Source organism: Pelobates fuscus, chromosome 10 (assembly GCF_036172605.1).
Source record: "Pelobates fuscus isolate aPelFus1 chromosome 10, aPelFus1.pri, whole genome shotgun sequence".
In the NCBI taxonomy this organism is placed as follows: Eukaryota; Metazoa; Chordata; class Amphibia; order Anura; family Pelobatidae; genus Pelobates; species Pelobates fuscus.
In genome coordinates this window covers 128355315-128373676 of record NC_086326.1, presented here as the reverse complement: position 1 = coordinate 128373676, position 18362 = coordinate 128355315, and the positions used below count along the sequence as shown (strand labels likewise).

General features: G+C 40.4%; 2 protein-coding genes across 3 annotated transcripts in view; one reads left to right on the top strand and one right to left on the bottom strand.

Annotated features, from left to right (window-relative positions):
• OGDHL (oxoglutarate dehydrogenase L) overlaps positions 1–4276 on the top strand; it is a 178971-nt gene extending 174695 nt beyond the window's left edge. For both annotated transcript variants that reach the window (XM_063435251.1, XM_063435250.1), the window contains exons 22-23: positions 2116–2270; positions 3841–4276. In XM_063435251.1, the coding sequence (XP_063291321.1) occupies positions 2116–2270; positions 3841–3964 (279 nt within the window). In that variant the 3' untranslated portion in view covers positions 3965–4276. The remainder of the gene's footprint in view (positions 1–2115; positions 2271–3840) is intronic.
• Positions 4277–13769: 9493 nt separating this feature from the next.
• C10H10orf53 (chromosome 10 C10orf53 homolog) overlaps positions 13770–18362 on the bottom strand; it is a 36802-nt gene continuing 32209 nt past the window's right edge. The window contains exons 2-3 of the mRNA XM_063434646.1: positions 15497–15616; positions 13770–13949 (exon numbers count right to left, since the gene is read on the bottom strand). Of these exons, the coding sequence (XP_063290716.1) occupies positions 13885–13949; positions 15497–15616 (185 nt within the window). The 3' untranslated portion in view covers positions 13770–13884. The remainder of the gene's footprint in view (positions 13950–15496; positions 15617–18362) is intronic.

The following is an 18362-nucleotide window of genomic DNA, read 5'->3' as shown; positions in this document are numbered from 1 at the left end:
CGGCGTGCCCTCCATGGGTGAAGATGGATTAATTTTTGTTTGCGCTCGGTTTTTTTTTTTTTTTTTTTTTAAAGTGCGACGGGTTTATGGATTTTTATTTGGCCTTTTGGGGGGCTGAAGTAAGAAGAATTTAGAAAAAAGAAGACGTCAAATGGTAAGTTTAATTTTTTTTTTTTTACAGGTTAGTTATTTTATTCCCCCCTCACTATTTTTAGGGTGAGGGGGGTAGGTAGGGGATAGAATGTTTTGGGTGGGGGGTGACTAGGGGCTTGGGACCCCTAGTCACCTTGATGGGGGGGGGGGTCATTTAGGGCCCCCACCCACCGCGCAAGGGTGGGGGCCAGGGGGAAGGACAGTAGGTCCCCCCCCTTATTGTTTTATTAGGGCCCCCACCCACCGCGCAGGGGTGGGGGCCAGGGGGGGAGGACAGTAGGTCCCCCCCCCTTATTGTTTTATTAGGGCCCCCACCCACCGCTCAGGGGTGGGGGCTGGGGGGGAGGACAGTAGGTCCCCCCCCTTATTGTTTTATTAGGGCCCCCACCCACCGCTCAGGGGTGGGGGCCGGGGGGGAGGACAGTAGGTCCCCCCCCCTTATTGTTTTATTAGGGCCCCCACCCACCGCGCAGGGGTGGGGGCCAGGGGGGGAGGACAATAGGTCCCCCCCCCTTATTGTTTTATTAGGGCCCCCACCCACCGCGCAGGGGTGGGGGCCAGGGGGGGAGGACAATAGGTCCCCCCCTTATTGTTTTATTAGGGCCCCCACCCACCGCGCAGGGGTGGGGGCCGGGGGGGGGACAGTAGGTCCCCCCCTTATTACCATTTTTTTTTTTTTTTACAGTGAGCAGCCACAGGCTGCTCACTGTTTAGTGGACATGCCCCTACTCGCGGTATAGCGAGTAGGGGCATTGGGGAGATTTTAATCTCCCTTGTCCTATTATGGGGGTCATATTGACCCCCATAGAGTGAGGGGGGACATGGGGGGCTTAGGAAGTGGCGAGGAGCACTGCTCCCTGCCGCTTCTATAGTTACATATTACAAGGAGGGAGCTGCACGCCGGTAGCTCCCTCCTTGTAATAAACTGAACGAACAAACTAACACTGATACACAGTGTTAGTTTGTTCGTCTGATTTTTTTCTATTCATTCATTCGTCTGTCTGATGAATGAATGAATAGATGAAATTCCCGTTCGCATGTCCAGGTGTTTCACTGGGCATGTGCGGGAATCTCACAGTCTGTGTAGTGTGGGTAGATGACGTGTCCCACAGGGACTTCACCTACCCACACAAAGATGGCGGCGCCCTGAATAAAGATCGGGGCAGAAGATAAAGAATTAAAAAGAGGTAATGTGGGGGGCTTAGGGGCATTTGGGGGTGACTAGGGGGTCGATTGGATGTAGTGGAGGCGGGAGGGGGGTTAAAAAAAAAACGGGATTCGGCATGACAGTGCCGCTTTAAATCGAAACAGTCCTGCTGAGTCTGGGAGTTTTGGCAAATATGGGTAGAATACTAAAACTTATCTCTTTCCCCTAAACGAAGCAGCATGAACAAAGAAATGTAACTGCTGTATGTCATTTAATGTCTAGTATTTTGTGCTACAATAAACATTAGCATTAGAAATGTATTTTTTGTTCTTCTGTTTGGTGTTTACCAGATATAACCAGATCAGTTTATTTTACAGTACTAATAATGTGGAACATAAATTCAGCAGTGCTCATTTTCAGAACCCAACTCATCTGGTCACCTACACCAGATACTGTCAGATACTTTATTTTCAATACTGCAATTAACCTTCCCCTTTTAATGGATAGTCATTACCTTTTCAACATTATTTTCAATTTGTGCTGAACTGTGTTTCTTCTGGTTGTGTGTTTCCCTCCAACAAATCCGCTATACTTCCAGTTTGATTATTATGGGCTTACATTTGACTTGGCATTTCGTTTATCGGAATTTTACCTTTTTGTCTTTTGGTGGAATTAAGTTTTCTTGGCATAGTAAACTGGTTTTCTAAATATGAATTGATAAATCATGCTTTTGGCTTTTATGGGGGGAGTCCTCAATTGATGGTTTGGCTACGGTGGACATGACATTAATTTGGCACATGTACTTTTCCTTACAGATATCTCCATTTCCTTTCGATCTGGTTAAGGCTGAGATTGAGAAGTATTCCAAAGCAGAATTGATCTGGTGTCAAGAGGAACATAAAAATATGGGATATTATGACTATATAAAACCTCGTTTTCTCACCATTGTAAAGCATTCAAGGCCTATCTGGTAAACAAATTATATAAGTGAACATATTGAATATTTAAACATATCGCCTAGAAAAAAACATCATGACATGTTAAATTTATTTTGCCATCAAAGTTGCAATTCCAGTTTATCTTTCGAGCTTTTAAATACATCCTATGTTTTGTAATATACATACACAGCATGGGAATAGCACATTCTGTATGTTGGAGAGAAAGATTTTATTCTGCCCCCTATTCTTTGATTATGATCACGCCCGGACTGGCCATCGGGCACACCAGGCAAATGCCCGGTGGGCCACGGTGGCCATGGGCCGAGGCTGGCAGGGGAGATCACAGGATCTCCCCTGCCGGTCTATGCAGGGCGAACACTATCCGAGCACCGGCCCTGCTGCATTCCATGACAGGCCAGTGGGAAGATCAAAGATCTCCCCCACGGCCCACATGAAGTATATTGTGGCCGCCGGTGGGGGAGAGAAAGAGGAACCCGGAGGAGCTCTAACTTGCAGCTCCGCCGGGTTCCTCTCGCGAGATTCGGAGCATTGCCACAGGCTAGCGTTCACTCACCACTAGGACCACCAGGGATGGCAGCCGCACAATCCCCCCTCCCCTCCCAGGCTGAAGGTAAGAAGGGAGGGGGGATATAATCACTTACAGCACCCTCACTCACTCACACACACCCTGCACCACTGACACACTCACTCACACACACACACACACAGCACCCCTGACACTCACAGCACCCACCCTCACACACACACACACACACACTGCACTCCCTGACACTTACCGCACCCTCTCACACACACACACACAGCACCCCTGACACTCACAGCACCCACCCTCACACACACACACACACACACACACACTGCACTCCCTGACACTTACCGCACCCTCACACACACACTCACAGCACCCTCACTCACACACACTGCACCCCTGACACTCACAGCACCCTCACTCACTCAAACACACTACACGCGCACACACTGCTTCCTCGCACGCACATAGCACCCTCACGCAAACACAGCACCCACCACTCACACAAAGCATACACACACACTGCATCCCTCACACACACAGCATCCTTACCCACATAATACCCTCCCGCAAACACAGCACCCATCACTCACACACACACCCCACCCTCACACACACACTGCACAATACTCTTTCCTGGCATTTTTGCCTCCTGGTCTCCCATCTATGGAGACACCAGACACACATTTCAAGCAAACACAGTGCAATCATGTTATTAAATCTGCTTGCGCTGTGCAGAACAAATACAGGGTCTTTTTCTCATGCTCGAGCTCTTTAGCAGAGATCTGCGCATGGTCTGCCCTGGAAGAGCATTGAACCAAAATGCTCACTTTGAGATGCTTGTCATTGGGGATGACAAAACATACCCTATCTGGCCCCGCCCCCCTTTTAGGGGGCCGCTATAACAAAAAAATGCCCGGGCCAAATTTTCTTCCCAGTCCGGCTCTTATTGTGAGGATACATTGCATGAGCTATAGGTGATTTATCTCTAAGAAATCATTTATTTACCAATATGTATATTTCAATTTTCTTTTCTGTTTTTTTTTATCCAGGTATGTTGGTCGAGACCCAGCAGCGGCTCCTGCAACGGGAAATAAGAATACTCACCTTGTAGAGCTAAGAAGGTTTTTAGACACCGCCTTCTGCTTGCAATCTTTTCAGGGAAAGACTTTCTAATGCTAACACGAGTTACATAAATAATATGCAGTATAATGTAGCATTGCATTAAGGGTATATGAATTACCCGGAAATAAATCATTGTGTATATTGATTGTATTCTGATTGCAGGCAATGCATTCTACAATTTGCAATTAACCATCTCACTTCCTACGATGGATAGACGTACGTTGCATTCCTGTGTCTCATTCTTGTTATTTAAACTAGCTTTACGTTTTTTTTTTTATCGTAGCCGAAATTACATGCAAATGTGGTAGTTTAAAGAGTTACTCAAGCTCTCATCAATCAATAAACAGAATTTCTCAACAACCACTTAATTTATCTTGCAATGCAAATCAAATTGGAATGAAAATGTCTTAATGACCCACTGAAAGATTGTGTCATTATTTTACTTCCATTTAACAGGGTTGTTGTAATTACAAAATATATCCGTGAGTGCAATGATCAATTTAGTGAAACATAGGAACGGAGCCATTTCTAGTTTGTTTTAATGTAAAAGGTCATCTCTAGCTAAGTCCATAATGTTACATCGACTTTGTCACCCCCCCCCCCCCCCATCCTCCCTCCAATATGATAAAATCTCTATGAAATACTCACATTGACTGCGTTGGGATCTTTCATATTCTTTACAAACTGAGGTTACCTTTGGTCAAGCTTGTCATTTCCCCTAGCAATGGCTATAGGAGAAAAAAAGTTCTGTCTACGGGGAATTGACATAGACCTTAGTGCTGTACTGCACCTGGAGCTGAAGTGGTTGCGGCAGGTCAAGATACCCAGCGGTGATGTCCCTGTCTTTGCAAATTTCCTTAATAGTCACTTTAGGGAAATGTATTTTACTTACACTGTATGGATTGGCATAATACTGAGTTTAAACTCTGATGCAGAGAGTAGAATACCTTGTAAATCAGCACTTTCAAGAAGGCCCGAGATGAGTACAGGTTCCCAGGAAGTGAAATGTAATGCAGGAGTTTGGTGTCTGATATCAGGGCTGCCATTAGAAATGTTGAGGCCCCATACAAAGCTTGAAGTTTGAATCCTTAGGGCAAGCCCCCATTTATGCCCACATGGCTGGCCCCAAGATCGCCCACAGGGCCCAATACCACCACCATCTCGCAAGCACTTAAAGCTGCTGTCAGTGCTGTCCCTCTCGCGGCTGCTGGGATGTATTGAGTGTGAGTATAGGAGATAGAGTGAATGTATAGGGACAGTAGAATGTATATTAATGCAAGTGTAAAAAATTATTTGTGTATATATTATACAATTAATACTTGATATACACATGCATGTTATATTAATATTTACATGTGTGTATATAAATATAATTGTGTATATCTGTTTAATTCTCTCAGAGATCCACTAAATTAAGTAACACTTGCATTTTTTCATTACATTTTGTCCTTTTCACTGACACACACACACACACACACACACACACACACACACACCCACACACACTCTACATATTTTCAGACACTCACTGCATTATAATCCCATTGCATCTTTCTCATACCAGCAGCCTCCCTGGGCTGGCACTGGGTCTGCAGACTGTTCCCCTCTCTCACCTTCATACACACGTATCTTTCTCTGAGCAATGACGTCTTGCGAGGACAAAGGTGGATCCAAGACCCAGACTCAGGAGTGCTTTTAGAAATCGGATGTCATCAGATTAAAGCAATGGAAAAGGAAAGTGAATAATCAGACAGCACACTGCTGTTTTTAAAATTGGTGAAAAGTCCATATTTGTGATGCGATAATGTTATCAAGGTGCTACCATTAAGAGAAATTATAAAAGACCACTGTCACAATTGAGTTTTCTCAATCCTGTGCATTAACCTTTGAGAGAGCAGTCAATTAATTTCTATGAAGAGTGGGGAGGGGACTTCTGAAACATTTCTGACCGTATTGCAGATAAATGATATATTGTTCAAACACTTGTGTGATACATTTACATTTATACACAGTGCACAGTGTGTTTTACTGCTGTCTGCCTCCATGATACACTCATTGCAGTCCGATTTATTGCTAGGGAGTTCTCTTATACTGTCCAATATTTAGTGTTTTATTTCTAGGAACTCTGTGATATATTAATACACTGCACATTAATGTGAGTTTTATTGCCATGAAGCTTTGTTACACTCATGAAGCTTTGTTATACTCATGCACAACTCACATTAGGAACCATAACAGCCTCAACTCTGCAGCTTCAGTTCCCCCTCTCTACTCCCCATTTATCTCTCTCTTCCCAGTTTCATCTCCCCCTCGCCTATCACCTCAAAGCTCCATTTTCCTTTTTCCCCATAGCTTCATCATCTTCTCTCCTCCGAGCTTTATCTCCAGAATCACGTTCTTGTTCACCTCACGAACAGGGCAACTCACTCCTGAATAGTGCAGCTCCCATGCGGTTTGATGCATGATAAAGCCTTCCTGAGGCAGGGGCTTAAAATGTAATTTCACATGTCTCTCCCTCAGTAGCTTCATCATACATTTCAGTGTGAAGGAGCTGACCTCCGTGGCCAGACACGTAAAGACCATCTCCTTTGCTGATACATATTAAAAGGGACTGGGCACCTATGCTGGTGATCATTCCCCCTTCCAAATCTGTGGCTGTGTGAGGAGCGGCTGGGTGCTCTTGCATCTCCTAATAGTGGTAGGCTCTCTGCAGCAATGACAGGGCCCCGTACACATGTATGGTGGTCCTGTCTGAAACCAAAGTCATAAAGCAAAGAGGGTTATTCACAAAAGTGATAATTCAAAGTGAATGTCAAAAGTAAGGTCAAAACAAACTGGAAAACTTCTTTATGTCAACTATAGTTCCAGTTTTACTATTTTAGACTTCAATTTGAATTTCACGTTGAATGCTTCAATGCCTTAGTGAATAACTCTGACAGATGTTAAGATAAATATTAGTTGAAGTGTGTTTTGGCAGCAAAGGTTCACAATCTGTACTGAAAGCCAGGAGTCTGTTGTCCAAAAAAGGAAAATGTTAGGTGTTTTATAATAAAACTGTTCATATAAGGCAGTAACCCTTTTCCTCCGAAGCTGGTCTTCACAGATTCAAACAGGTGAAATGTCAGTGGGATTGTACTATATCGGGACTATTCACTAAAGACAGAATTCAAAGTGAATTTCAATTTCACCCACCTTCCTCTGCAAAATGAGTAATTCATAAAGATAAAATCTTTTTGAAATACTCATAATGACTGTGTTGGAATTTTCCTTAAAAAAGATAACCCTGTAAAAAGATAAACTGAGACAAAGTTGGGACAAATTTCTCTCCATATTTGTCCTGTGCCTGACACTGCTGGACACTGGGCAAAGCTACCGCTGTGAAAAAGTGTCAACCCCCCCACCATCACCAGTGACAGCTGCAGGGAACTGGCTCTATCTATGGAGAGCTAGATCATCCATAGATTTCAATTCTGTACTCTCATACATGCGCAAGAGTCCATCAGTGATGTCCGCTCCTAGCGCTTCTGAAGAAGACTGCTCAGAAAAGGATGGCAGCGCCCATGAGGGACAGGACAAGTTAAATTAACCATTGTCTGCCCTCCCCGGCCACCAGGGGTATTTTCACCATCAGAACAAATTGTGCAAAGTCCCCCGATGTTGACATTTCCGCTTTCAGGTCAGAGTAGCCAAACTGAGAGTACAGCTGACTTTAGATGAGCTATTTTGACCGTACGTTTCAAATTCACTTTGAATTCTCACCTTAGTGAATAACCCTGGATGTCTTTTTAAATGATACAGACTACATGACAGTGTTATCACGGAGGCTGTAATTTGTATCTCATTTTATTTATGGTTTATTTTATATGTTGTTATGTGTACATTCCCAGTGACAGAAACCACTAGTCCTGCAGTAATTACAACCTTACAATCCGTGATTTCAGCCAAGCACTTGCATTGAAGTGTAAGACCAGTGCTGAACCTTTTCTTAAGTAACAGAATTAATTTCCTATCATTACAGTATTATATATTCTAACCAAAGTATAAATCATCTTCTTTTGCAAAGCCCCATAGATGACATGCCCTCTTTGTGTGCAGCGGTCAGTGGGTGAAGCTGTAGTTAGTTGTACAATAGACTTTGTCTTCTATCTTTTGATTCCCTTGAAATTTCAATGAATATCATACACAGTCAATATGAGCATTTTATTTTTATCTTCAGGAAATATTTAAAGTGTCTAGAGGTGACAAAGCTGTTTTGATTTACCCGTCTAGCTGTCCAGTTCTGGCAGGCTTTTATTTAGTTCTTAGTATATATCCAAAATTAGATATCGCCACAATTCCCGCATGCAAGGATGAAGCTGTCTGTAGTAAAAAGCCACATATTATTTGAGAAAAGAGGGTAAATAAATATATATAAAATAAAATATACACAGTGTCTCATTAGGTCAAGGTTGTCCTCACCACATAAGATGGGGAAATTATAGCTATGTCTCTGGAACTATTTGTATTAGCAACAACGATGTATAAAGCACTTTCTCTACGTTTGACTCATCATTATGGTGCATACTAATCTAGGCTCAAAAAAAGACAAGTTTGTTCAACCATTAACTGTTTTATGCTGTTGATCCAAGGAACGGCAGGAGGGAAATCCTTCTTGACTCTATATAGAAATTAGATTTCTCCTTGGATCATTAACTTGTTCCCTTGCTTATTAATCATATCTTTGAATATTCTATTGCTCCAAAAAACATTCATGCCTTTTACAAATTATCTACAGTCTGATAACAAAAATAAACTCTTTGGGTAGATAATTCCACATCTTTTGTTCTTACTGTACAGACCCCTTTCCTCCGCTGTAAGTGGAAATGCCTTTCTTCCAGTCTCAATGGATGACCTCTTGTCTGTTGTATATTCCTATTAAGGAACTCAATTTAGTAGGGATGTGCATGGGCAAAAAATTTGATCCAGTTTGGCACTTCCGAAAATCGGGACTTCGGCAATTAGGCACTTCTTCTGTTCAGCACTTCCGAAATTCGGCACTTCTGAAAATCGGGACTTCGGCAATTCCCTAACCCTTACCCCTACCCCTAATGCTATCCCTAACCACCACACATTCCTGTCATCGTTCATGTAATTTTCCCTCCCTCTCTTGTATTGCCACCTTTCAGAAATCCAAGGCACTTCCGAAATTCGTCAATTCGGTTCGGTTCGGCACTTCCGAACTTTGGCAATTCAGTTCCTCAGCAATTTGGTTCGGTACTTCGGAAATTCGTCTAAATTTACATTCGGAACTAAACAAATTACAACGCGTCTACAATTTTGATTAGTCCTTAAATTAACTGTATGAATAACTGTTGTGCTTGTTATTTCTTCTTATGTATTAGAATATTTAAAGTCTTCAATGTGATGGAACTATGGGAGTTTTTTTCCCCCCTCATATGTTCAATTTACAGACCATTTTTGGGGATGTGTAAAGGATAATCAACATAACTGAATAGACGTCCGTTCCACAAAATCCCTTTAGAATTAACACATCACAAATAAGTTATCCCATTTTGACCGTGTGGTTCTGGGCTCTCAATGAGAAATGTCTGCAAAACTTAAGTTTGTTCTCTTTTTTTCAAAACTTAAGTGATCAAATTCCTTTTCTTCGTTTGCACTGTGAATAGAGAAACTGAGTCAATGTCCTTAAAAAAGACAATAATACCGTTTTATTGCTTGAAATAAAGGTTCATGTAGTATGATGAGATTATCTTCTCAGAAACGCTATATAAAACAAAGGCTTTGCTTCAAGCATTACACCACTTGATTTATACAAAGAACAGAAGATCATATTCATAGCTGTGTGTCATGGCGCCTACAAAAGTCTGAGTTTTAATGTCATTCTCTCAGAGTTGAGATTTACAGCCTTTCAGTCTCGAGATATTGATTTCCGCATGTTTGTTTTCTTTTGCTAATATTTTAGTACGCTTTAAATTATATGTGATTTAGTGACATCTAAAATAGAAATCAAAAAACAACCCAAACATTGGAAAAGTATGTTGCCTGAATACAAATGAGTGTCTTGCCTTTTTTCTACATCTGTCTGTCTAATAATCTATTAATAAGACATGGTTATGTTTTGCGCAGTGTGCCAAATTAATCAACCACATTTGCAACGACATGTGCGATAGTCTACAATCTAGACTATAAACTGGAATTTATTCTTTGTGAGGTGAAGAAGTGCCAAAAGATCATTGAGAACAATAAAGACCCTTTTTTTAAAAAAAATTCATAATTTGTAATGCTTTTGTTAATTTAAATTGTAAATATTAATTTCAGGTTTCTTTCAACTGAGGCAGTGAAAAATCACTGCAGCTTTGGTTACATGGTGTGTACGTCATACAAAAAAAGTCCCACCTATTCTGAGAGATGCCTTCATTGCAACAGCTGCTTGTATAGTCACATCCAAAAACAAAACATGAAGGGAGCTACTGGTAAGATGGCCGCCTAGAGTCACAGTTACGATCAACCTGGCCTGCGGTTTTACTCATGTCAACCGGCTGCTATAATCTTACCAATAGCTCTATACATTTCCTTTATTAATAAAAATGCTGCTGGGTTTTTAAACGACATATTCCTTAAACAACTGCTGGGCTCACGTCTCCCATTGAAAATAATGGGAGTGATTGAATTGCTCATAAATAATTAAAGTTACTTCCTAGTTTGGTCAGCTTGTTGTACCAGAGGCAAATCCTGTGAATTTTTGCTATTTTAATGCATTTAAACTGGAGCGTTGAGCTGGTTTGTCCTTAATGGATAAATAAATTCCCTTACCAGTTGTAAACATACAAGATTGAACACTTTTCTTTATAGATTTTGAAACCACACTATTAATCACTATTTTCCCTTGTCATAGTTAACCATTTGACTTCAAGGATTAAAACACAGCAGGAAACTAAGCACAATATCGACAGACGTGAGAAAGTACCGGTGCAGCTGTTCCGTGTAAAACCTCAGCTCCACAAGTAATAAAATGGACAAGACACGTGTATCCATATTAGTCGGATCATTTTGGTTAATCCAGTTAATATTTACACAATGTAATTTCATTGAAAGTAGCACATTTTTCGGATAGTGTATATTCACATAGTTGGAGTTCCTAGTGTATACAATAGTTAAATGTAGAACTGCAGGTTGTAAGTATTTTATAGGGGTGGGAGTATTTCATTCAAGATGGGAGTATATTATACTGGGTGGGAGCATCTAGTCCCTAATAATAAATTGGGAATATCTCGTACACGGTGAGAAAATTATTGCTGGGTAGGAGAATGCTATGGGTGTGGGAATATATATTTATAGATTAGGAGTATGTGGCGCATCATGGAGATCTATTATAGATGGGTGGGAGTATATTTGTGTTGGTTGGTGTCACGGGAGATGGGACTCCTTGTTCGTGTTCCCTTAATTATACTTTGTTTCATCTAATGTTTCCCTGCATTCGGATAGAATTGTTCCCTTCTGTACAGTTATTTATGTAACAGATTCTGTGGGGTCCCCTTGTTTGCAAATCTTGTTTAGGCTTGATTGGAAGATTGTGCTTGTCCCATTCTAAATATGATAAAAATAAGGCTTATGATATTGGAACACAAGACTTGTTCATATCAAAGGACTCCTAATCTAAGGGGGAATCGAGACATATGGCAAATGAGAGAGTTAGTTTATACTGAAACCAGACTTCCAAACTTTTCCTTTTTGAGAGATAATTGGATTAGCTTAATTGGAGCTCAATTATCTCTCAAACATGTAATGTTTAAGAGAAAGTATAGAAGGGCTGGATGGACGTACCTAGTGTTCGGTGGGACTATTTTATAGGTGTGATGGTATATTATTACTGGGTGGAAATACATACTGAAAGTAGGATAAAAGTATCAAGTTGGGTGGGAGTATATTTTTGATGTCTGGGAGCATTGTTACCTAAGGGGAAAAATAGCTGCTTGGGAGTATATATCTAATGTAGGATGGGAGTATACAGTGCATGATGGTAGTATATCTTACCAGAGGGGAGAAAAGAACTGCAGGATGAGTGTATCTAGTGCTGTTTGATAGTATGTAGTGCTAGTTTGGTGTATTTTATAGGTGGGTAGGGATATCTAGTTCAAGTGGCAGTATCTTATTGGAAGGAGTATTTGCTGGATTTGAGGACCTAGTGTAGAATAGGAGTATCTAAAATCATTTATGGATGGGAGCATCTAGTTCAAGGTTAGGCAACCTTCGCACGACAGACGATGTGGATATATCGATCTTGATGCTTTGCCAGTATTTTGGTTGTAAGAGCATTAAGGCAGATGTAGTCAACAACTACAGAGCTAGTTCATGGTGTTAGAGTATACTAAATTATTTTTTTAAAGTTTTAATTTTATTCCATTGCTGTTATATTCACAATCTTGGTTCTAATATATATTCACATTGGCATACCCTGTATCCTTTTTGTTTTTATTTTTTAACTGTTAGGAGTCTTGGAGGGAATCCCCTACCCTCAGATCCATCCCCTTTTTTCTGCTCAGTTTCTCTAGCACTGGTCTACTTCTATGTTCTGGTGTCTAGCTGTTTGAAAAGAAATTGCCTTGCTCCCTTCTCCCCTAGAATGGCCAACCCTTTGCCTGCCCTCCTCCACTAAACTTAATATCTTAACTCCTGTTTCTGAAGAGAATGTTTCTGCACTTCTCATTTCTTCCTACCCTACCACATGCTATCTTTAAAAATGCCCTCACAATTTACTCTCTCAAATCTGCGACAATCCCATCTGTGACTAAAAGCTTCAAGCTCTCTCTTTCTTCTAGCATTTTCCCCTCACCCTTCAAACACGTAGTGATCACATAAAAAACCCAAAAAAACACAAAAACGTGAAAGACTTGTTCATACTCAACTTACTCCAATTCCTCGCTCGGAGTGCTACACTCCATTGAGACCGCCCTGACAGAAGTTACTAATCACTTAGGGACAGCCATATCAAAAGGGCTACTATTCGTTACTTATTCCTTTTCTGTCTGCTTTTTTGACACTGTTGACCACCTGCTTCTCCTTCTCACCCTTGGCCTCAGTGAAGCTGCTCTTTCCTGGTTCACTTCCTACCTCTCTGACTGCTTCGTCAATGTTTCCTTCTTTAGTTTCCTCCCCTTCTTAAATTCTCTCAAAACTACTGTCTATTTACATGGCCTCTCTTGATATTCTTTATTGTATTTTTTATTTTTTCCATTATCACATGTGCGCAGATGATATCCAAATCTACTGCTCCTCGCCTGATCTTTTTCCCGGTCTGCTGGATCATGACAATAACTACCTGGAAGTAGAATGGAATCCTTCCTGGCTGTTTGATTGACAGCCAAGGGGGAGTTCCCTAGTTCATTTATAAAAGTGCTGATTTGTTAGAGAAAGCACTTTTATAAACTGCGGTTAAACTAGGGTACTCCTCACCCATAATGCACTCTAGCAAGCTGAAGTACTTTTGGGGTGTGGAGTGGTCCTTTAAGATTCCTTGTTTCGTATAGAACTCAGCTATTGGATGAAGGTTACAGAATTAATATTTGGGCATAAATAAGCAGTGACATCAAACTTTTCTGACAATATTGCTTACTAAATAATAAAATATAATTGTAAAATGTGGCTAAAATTACAACCTTCTATTACAAACAGGGTTATATTTGCATATACCAAAGAATAATACATTTGACTTGCCAATAAAAAGTTCCACTACCCAAGGCAAACTACACCTACCAAGTAGTGAGACATTGATAAATAAGCAAGACCTCACAGAAAAGAATTGCATATATACTCTTTATGCATTTATTAGCCATGTATTAGCATATATTGCATATATTTTACAACAGTTTGTAAATCCATAGCTTTAGAAATATAGCTGAAAACAACAGCCACTGTAATGTTGAATATCTAAAATGATTAGTGTTGGACATAAAGGAATATGTTTATGCCGATTAGTAACTTCTGAGTACAGCTTTTCTGGCTTCTTCACAAAGAGGGTCTAGCTGTCCATCACCACCTAAAAAAAAAAAAAAAAAAAAACTGTCAATAAAACAATATAAAAATATCCAATACATCACATACAGTTAACACAGTGCAGGTCTACGCTAGGCCCACGGGCACAGAAGGCTTCATCAACATAGGTCGCATAAAAGCACCAATGGGTGCCCGCCAGCTGACATATACTGTAGTACAACTACAGGCGATTAATATGTGCTAAGTGCTCTGTTTGTGAGCTTCATGCCCAATTCCATAGGGAGCCCACCAGCCAATTTGCAGGATCTGTGGAGCTATTGTGAAAACAATGAAAGTCAGGAACTCCAAGTCTTGCACATGGTGAAGCCTAGATCTGGGTTCTTACCAAAATTAAATATGTTATGGTGAATATACAATATTCTTAAGAGAATTCTATGAGAACATATTCTCATGCATGGAGAATTACCATCCTTCCACACACCCTGGTACCCTTCTGTTTAGTTTCTCATCTCTTTGTCAATTGCCCAGCACTGGTTCCAATGCATTTGGCATAATACTGTAAAAGATAGAAAGCTGTCATACTGAAAATACCACTCTGCTTTGCCTTAAAATTCCCTTTGTTAATATCAGTACTGATATTAACAAAAGGAAACCTTTTGTGATTAGGATTAAATTATGGTTAAAGATTAAGGATTAAGATTCGGTTTAAAGGACCACTATAGTGCCAGGAAAACATACTTGTTTTCCTGGCACTATAGTGCCCTGAGGGTGCCCCCACCCTCAGGCTCTAGGGGTTGTAATGGGTTAAATTTACCTATTTTTCCAGCGCCGGGCGGGGGACTCTCCTCCTCCTCTCCTCGTCATCGTCTGAATGCGCATGCGCGGCACGAGCCCCGCACACGCGCATTCAGCCAGTCCATAGGAAAGCATTCACAATGCTTTCCTATAGACACTGACGTCTTCTCACTGTGAAAATCACAGTGAGAAGCGCGGAAGCTCCTCTAGCGGCTGTCATTGAGACAGCCACTAGAGGCTGGATTAACCCTATTATAAACATAGCAGTTTCTCTGAAACTGCTATGTTTATAGAAAAAAGGGTTAATCCTAGCTGGGCCTGGCACCCAGACCAGTTCATTAAGCTGAAGTGGTCTGGGTGCCTATATTGGTCCTTTAATAATGGGTTTACATTGTAAATGGGTTTAGAAATAAATTTCAGGATTGGAAATAGGTTTCAGATTAGGGACTGGATTAGGATCAGGACCGGCAAGGGAATCCCCCTGCTAAAATCAGCAGTGGGAATTGTCTGCTGACATAAGCAGATGGAAACCTTGTATCACTTTTTATAGGGTAAGGATTGTGATTAGGACTAATGTTACGATTAGGGTTAGACATAGAATTAGTGTATGGGTTAGGATTAATGTTAGGTTCAGATTTGGGATTAGTATTTGGTTTAGATTTGGGATTAGTATTTGGTTTAGATTTGGGATTAGTATTTGGTTTAGGATGAAGAATTTAGACTTTGATTATGATTAACATGAATGATTATTATTATGATTAATGAATTCTTGATATAAAATGTATTTATCCTTACCAAAATCTAAATCTTTTATGTTACATTGAAAAACGGTTTCTCCATTTACTACAAGCTCTACAATGTCACGATCCAGTCCTTCTTCCAAGACAACTTGGTGTCCATCTGCAGCCAACACAGCTGACAAAATGGAACATAAATGTAAATTAGCCAATTTAAATTTGTTCTTAATGTAAACAAGAAATAATACACTTATAGAAATTGTTACATGGCATATTTGAAAGGCATACCTTTGCTCTATAGTTCAATTATTTGATATTACACACTTTCATATGACCATGTTTCCTTTTTTTAGCAATAGCGAAACCAAACACAAGACAGTCTTAACCAGTTGGTGTTCTTTAGGTGGACTGGAGATGTGGTCTTTATTACTGAATGGTTAAGAGGGAAAGGGCAGCAATTTCTGTTCCTCCAATGGCAGTGATTTCTCATTCTCTGCCTCCACAGGAGACTGAATGATTAGTAAGCCAAGACACACTGTCAATGCTACATTGTCCAAACTAAGCCCTTTAGAACATTTTGGAAAACTATGAAGATGATGCTCTGACACATCTCGGATAGAACTTTAATTCAAAATGTACATTCGGAGTTGTATGTGAAATACTCAAAATTGTTAATATCCACCAGTAATTTTTTTTTTAAAGCCACGGCATCAGAGCTTCTAGGGTTTGTAATAACCCTGTATCCGAGTTACCACTACTATTTAATACAGGTTTTAATCTGGTTTCTGAAAAATAAGTTTAACTGTGTCTATATAAAGCAGACTGTGTATTTAAATAAACTTCCATTCATAAACCAAGCTTCATGAGAGCACTTGGTGCACTGCTTTACTCCAGGATGTTATGACTATTAGTCGAACAGTGTACCATGCTGTAATCCATTGTATGCCCCAGCAATGAAAAGCATGCAAGATGGACATGTAAGGAACAGGGTAGTAAATGTTGGGTCAGTGAAGTAACGTGCATTATTTTTTATGTGATGGAGGTGGACCCTCAAGAGGTAACTCTATGGTCACAGAAAGAGGCAACACTATGCCCACTATGTACAAAGTGCTCTTTTATGAGTAGAAAATACAGGTTTCATATTGGGCAACATAAGCATGTTTAATTACACACTTACACTTTGGTTTTTGTAGCCTTTTCTTTATAGGTTCCAAAAACACGACAACCCCCAACTCCCTCTGGGAATAAAGGATACATAAAGGAGAGGGTTCAATCACATTTGGCATTCCCTGGGTACCCAAGCAACCTTGAGAAGGACCCCAAGGGAGCTCCTTCACTCAAAAAGATCTCCTCCACAGCCACCTCTCTTGAATGTGATTTAGCTACTTGGGGAGTAACAACAGAATTTGTTTTTAACCCCACTTGCAAATGTTCTGTTCATAAGCACTGTGGGCCGAAAAATGGCTATAACTGTAAGACTAGAGAGGACACTTTTGTGAAAGGAACGTACACTATGGCCCACAGATTGTTAAAATGCCATCAAACATTTTCAACAAAAAAAGAATGATAAAAATAAGTATTTAAAAAAAAATGTGTCCACCACCATAACCACTACACTGCGATCGGATCAGTCAAGTGCTGCTCACCTCGTTCACTGCAGCTGACAAAGAGCTGGAAGTTCTGCCTAAGCCTCAGCCAACAAGCTAGCTCACTGTAGTGGTTACGACAGCCTCCTAATTGTCCCAAAAAGCATCTAATGATACACTCAGGAAACTAGGACCATGCAGGAAAGCCCTGAAGCATTGCTGCATACATTGGCAGGAGGCCTGGCATACATTCATACCAAGCTGACCTGCCATTAATTTCGGTGGAGTGTCCTCCATTCAGGATAGGCCCAATGCCCTCTTTGGGTTGTGCCAATGACGCAAATCACGTGATTAACCCGGCACCTTTAAACCCTGCCTCTAGCCTCTTGAATCACAGGATTCCAATGTTGGGACCTTTGGCTATGGTGCTTGGAGTGTTCTGATAACTCCTGAGAGGCTGGGCTGTGGAAACAGTGATGGTTTCAATAAAAGACTTTGGGCCTAAAATGTTTCTGGTTACAGAAAGTACATCTGTAACTGTTCATTGTGTGCACTTTTAAATGGTATGAAACTACTGTTCCACAAGTATTCATTTATTAACTTTCCTTAGGAGTAATGAAGACTTTCTAATGAAAACAATTCAGATTAGGCTAAATTAACCAAGGTATTTTGTACTCGTTTTTAATGTATTTTGTGTTCGGTCACAGAGGAACTTAATTAACAGGGAAAAATAAACAAATGTGCATATAAATTAGAAGGAAAATGGGGAATCGAAAGTTCTGATATTTCGTTTTTTTTTAATTAGACATTTTAAATTAATAATGTCATCAGATCTAAAATTATACACAGTGTGAAGAATGGCAAATGCCTTGATCTGCCACAAACTGATATCTATATGATAGGGAATACTGATTGCATTGCAAAAAGTCATACAAGAAACCATCCAATTAAAATGCATTTGTTGTAATCTTATCTTGAACACTTCTTACAAGAACACTGATATCAAATAATAATAAAAAACTTGAGCCCTCTATGTGCCACATTTGCCTGTGATTAGTTTCCTCATATCCTACACAGATCTGAAATTTCCATAAATTTTCGTTATCCGTGCATTATACTGCAGGTCACTCTGGCAGTGAAAAATGTACAATATTTCTTAGAGTAAAAAACCCTTTTTAACCCAAATTGAGGGAAGTAGACTGTCAAGTCAGATATGCAGTGATGTTAGCTACACCATGCTATCAAATGTATATACAAAAAATATTTAAAGCAAATCTTTCACAAAAAATGAACTTCATCTAATCTGCATCTATATAGCTCCCTGAGTGTGAATCTTTT